At 67.5% G+C, this 3,953-nt stretch overlaps 1 protein-coding gene across 1 annotated transcript; it reads right to left on the bottom strand.

Moving 5' to 3' along the window:
• Window positions 1-81: 81 nt before the first annotated feature.
• Window positions 82-3,457, bottom strand: FOXF1 (forkhead box F1). The gene is made up of 2 exons (XM_040443270.1): window positions 2,181-3,457; window positions 82-736 (listed from the first exon to the last, which is right to left on the bottom strand). The coding sequence occupies exons 1-2, from the start codon at window positions 3,325-3,327 to the stop codon at window positions 576-578; spliced, it is 1,308 nt and encodes a 435-aa protein (XP_040299204.1). The 5' UTR covers window positions 3,328-3,457; the 3' UTR covers window positions 82-575.
• Window positions 3,458-3,953: the final 496 nt, after the last annotated feature.

The raw sequence follows: 3,953 nt of genomic DNA, 5'->3' as shown, positions 1-3,953 counted from the left end.
CTTGGGGTGGTGGAGGTGTTTTTTTTTCCCCCCCCCCCCCCTTGAAAAACGGGTTTTTTTGGTTAATTTTGTTTTTCAAAAAATTTTTTTCAAAAAAAAAAAAAAAAAAAAAAAGTAAAAGTAAAAAGATAAATACTCAACCAAAATATAAAAGTATTTGATAATGATGGTCTCACATGTTTGCCTTTCTTCCGAAAGCCTTCCCCCACCTTCGCCACTGGAGGGAAGGCGGGGAGAGACCTCAGCTGCTTTCTTGTTTGGGTGTCGAGGGTTTCCCCCAGCACAGCACCTTCTCAGCCGGCTTCAACTGGTTCAAAAATAGATTTTTATTTACCAACAGCTGCAGTCAGACCAGGCCCCTCAGCCACCACTTGTTAATTTTTTGAGGGAGTGGGTGCCGCCGAGCTGGCTCTTCCTTTGCGTTGGGGACTCCTTTCCAAATAATCCGGGTGGGTAGGGGTCAGACCCTTGTCTTCTGCCTACGGTTATACCTCAAGAATAGAGCAGTTTCTGCGACGGGTTCCGGGTCCCCGGGCCAGGCCGCCCGTGCCCAGAGGGCCCCGCGGGCTGTGGTCTCACATCACGCAGGGCTTGATGTCTTGGTAGGTGACCTGCTGGTGGTAGTAGGAGCCGCTGCCCGCCGAGTGCATGGACGAGGGCGCCATGGTGTTGAAGGAGAAGACGAACTCCTTGCGGTCACACATGCCGGGCGACTGGGAGTGATACCTCGGGATGCCTGCGGAGGAGGGACAGGAGAGCAGGGAGCACAGCGTTAGGGTGGGGCCCAGGGCTCCAGGAGGAGAAGGCGGCCTCCGGGCCCCGGGCGCGAGGGCCCACTCCCTCCCTAGGCCCCACCGAGGTGCCAGAGTCCCAGAGCTCTGGCCTCAGGCGGGTCCACGCGGCCCCGGGGGTTCGGGCCAGGCTCTGTGCTCCAGCAGGAGATCCCGGGACCCCAGTGACAAGCACTGTTTCCTGGGTGCCGCGGCCTGGGCCTCCTCCGCTTCCGTCACCAAGTCCTGGGCTGGGGCTTCCCGAGGCCACAGGGGAAGGGGTGAGGGGGCCGCCGCAGGCGAGGAGACCGCAAGGACAGCCTGGCCTCCACCTCCAGGGCCAGCCCAAGGCCTGTGCCCGGTGCCGGGGCACCCGCCTCCCAACCCCAAAGGCTGTGAGGCCCTGGTACACGACGACGGGAGGCTTCTCCAGGGGAAGAGCCCCTTGGAAAAAGGCCCCCTGCCCCCCGCCCCGGGGTGAAGAGAGGCAGCCAGAGCCGGGAGTCTGAAGCAGGGCGATCCCCGCGGAGGGGTGGCCCTCCAGCCTCCAGGCTGGCTCCTGCCTCCCTTGGGCGGCTGACAGCTGAGCCCTGACAGGCCCCGCGTAGCTCCTCCGAGCCCTTTCCAGAACCAGACCCAGGGAGGCTGGCGGGTGCCAGAGGAGGGTGCCGGGCCGGGAAGCTGTTCCCCCTTGGAGGCGTCCTCCTTGGAGGGGTGAGGAGGAGGGTATCTGGGGAACAGAAAGCCCGGAGCTCTGAAACAAAGAGTCTGTGGGGCCTGCACCTCTAACTTGGTCTGGGCCTGGCCACAGCCCCTGGGTGCCTCTGTCACCACAAAATGTGCCCCAACCCGACATTCCCAAGGCCAGGCCTGGTTCCCCAGGAGCCCAGCGTGCTGGGCCTCTGAACACCCGGCCCAGGCAGCTTGGGGCCTAACTCTCCCTCTCGGCCCAGGCAGCTTTCCGGTGGGGACTACGGAGCCAGGCGACCAGGGCCGGGCTCCCGCTCCATATCCTGGGAACTTGCTGAGGTGTGTGAGGGGGCTGAGGACCCAAAGGGATGTAAAACATCGGGGTCTGAGTCTTTTTTTGGCGAGGAAGGGGCCTACTTGGCCAGGCCGGGGGCTACCAGCAGCGGGGAGTTGGAACCGAAAATGAGAAGCAACAATTATCGTGGCCCAAATTGCCCTCCCCCCTGCGCTCACCCCTCAAAGTGGGGGAGGTCCGGCCAAGACGTAGCTTGGCGAGCCGCTGCCTCCCCCAAGCACCGGGGCCGGCACCCCGCGGAAGTGGCCGAGAGTTCTCGCCCGGGGCGGTGGGCGGTTTAGGCGCCTGCTCTCGGGAGCAGCGCGCCGACGACGACGGATGTCGGAGGTCCCCGGGACCGGGACAGCCCTGGTCCCCCCACTCACCTTGCAGCTCGGCTGGGGCGTTGTGACTGTTCTGGTGTAGATACGGCTGGTCCAGGGAGTGCGTGGAGAGGCTGCCGGACAGGGGGTTGGCCGTGGGGTTGCAGGGGGACAGGGGCTGCTGCTTGATGTAGGAGGCGCCGCTGTTGAGCGCGGCAGAGGCTGAGGGCGGCCAGGCGGCCGTGGAGCCCGAGTAGACCGCGTGCGGCTCCATGACCCCGCCGGCGGCCGCAGGCAGCAGCGGGGAGGCCGGCACGGAGCTGTCGTGGTGCGGGTACTCACCGGCCGCGGCACCGCCACAGCTGCCCATGTACGAGTGGCCGCCGTTGGCGGGCAGGTGTGGCACCGAGTGGCTGGGCAAGGCCATGCCGTCCACGTTGCCCGGCAAGTGGCCGTTCATCATGCCCAGGCCGCCCTCCAGCGCCAGGCTGTTGGGCGGGCACGAGAGGCCGCCCGCGGAGCTCTGGAAGCCGTAGGTGTCCGGGAGGTGGTTGAAGCCCAGCCCGTTCATCATGCTGTACATGGGTTTGAGCGCCTGGCATTTCCTTCGGAAGCCGCGCGGCCGCCGCCGAAAGGAGCCCTCCTCGAACATGAACTCGCTGGCCGGGTCGATGGTCCAGTAGTGGCCCTTGCCGGGCCGCCCCAGGCCCTTGGGCAGCTTGATGAAGCACTCGTTGAGCGAGAGGTTGTGGCGCACCGAGTTCTTCCAGCCCTGGTAGGAGCCGCGGAAGAAGGGGAAGCGACTCTGCAGGAACTGGTAGATCTCGCTGAGCGTCAGGCGCTTGGTGGGCGAGCTCTGGATGGCCATGACGATGAGCGCGATGTACGAGTAGGGCGGCTTCTCGGGGCGCCGGATGCCGGCGTTGGTCTTCTTGGCCTTGGACGGGCCGGACGACGCGGGGTCCATGGCCGCGCCACCGCCGCCGCCGCCCCCGCCGCCGCCGCCGCCGCCGCCGTGCGGTGGCTGCTGCTTCTCGGGCGCCGAAGACATCTGGTGGCTGCTGCTGCCGCCGCCGCCGCTGCCGCCGCTGCTCTGCGCCGCCGACGAGCCGGGAGGAGGAGGAGGAGGAGGAGGAGGAAGAGGAGGGGGGGGAGGAGGGCGAGGGGGAGGGGGCTGCGCGCGCGGGGCTGGCTGCGCCTCTGCCGTCATTCGCGGCCACTGCTCCGGAGCGGGCCTCGGCGCGCCCTCCCCCGGCCGCCCGCCCGTCCTCCCCGAGGAGCGAGGAGCGGCTGGATCCGCCGGCGGTTGGCGCGGGGCCCCCCTCTCTCCAGCTCCCTCCTCCCCCCCTCTCTCCTCCCTCTTTCCCTCCCACTAGGGAAGGAGTCGAGCGGAGGCTGAGGGCAGCCTCTTTGCCGCAGCCCCGGCAGAGGCCGCGAGGAAGCCCCCTCCCAGCCCGTGTTTTGGGGGGAGGCACCACCTCCGGGGGCCTGCGGCCGTGCGCCCCCGCGGGGAGCAGCTCCCGGCCCCCGCCACCCGTGGCGCTCGGCTCCACGGCTCCAGCCAGGCCGCCCTCACTGCATCTTCCCTCCGCGGCGTCCCGTCCCGCGGGCCGGACCGAGACCCTCCAGGAGTTCCCTCCCCTCCCTGCCCCCCTCCGAGCCCAGCCCCGCGTTGGTGGGCGCTTAAAGGGCCCCCACCCTCGCCGCCCGGGGGCCGCCGGCAGAACCGCCCCGCCTCCACCAACCTGGCGAGCAAGTGTTAATGCGCCCTCGGCCCCGCGGCTCGGCCCTGCTGCGCGCAGCCATCCCCACCCCCCCCACCCCCACCCCCACCCC

This window comes from Herpailurus yagouaroundi, unplaced genomic scaffold (assembly GCF_014898765.1).
Source record: "Herpailurus yagouaroundi ecotype Mexico unplaced genomic scaffold, PumYag 190, whole genome shotgun sequence".
Classification (NCBI taxonomy): Eukaryota; Metazoa; Chordata; class Mammalia; order Carnivora; family Felidae; genus Herpailurus; species Herpailurus yagouaroundi.
Note: the sequence above shows the minus strand (reverse complement) of the source record. Positions and strands in the feature narration are given on the sequence as shown.

What these genes read in the sequence shown, in the direction of transcription:
- FOXF1 (XM_040443270.1), bottom strand. Translation starts at nt 3,327, where the DNA reads ATGACGGCAGAGGCGCAGCCAGCCCCGCGCGCGCAGCCCCCTCCCCCT. An exon ending in CGCCCCAGCCGAGCTGCAAG is followed by an intron (nt 737 to 2,180) that starts GTGAGTGGGGGG and finishes CCTCCTCCGCAG; the next exon opens with GCATCCCGAGGTATCACTCC.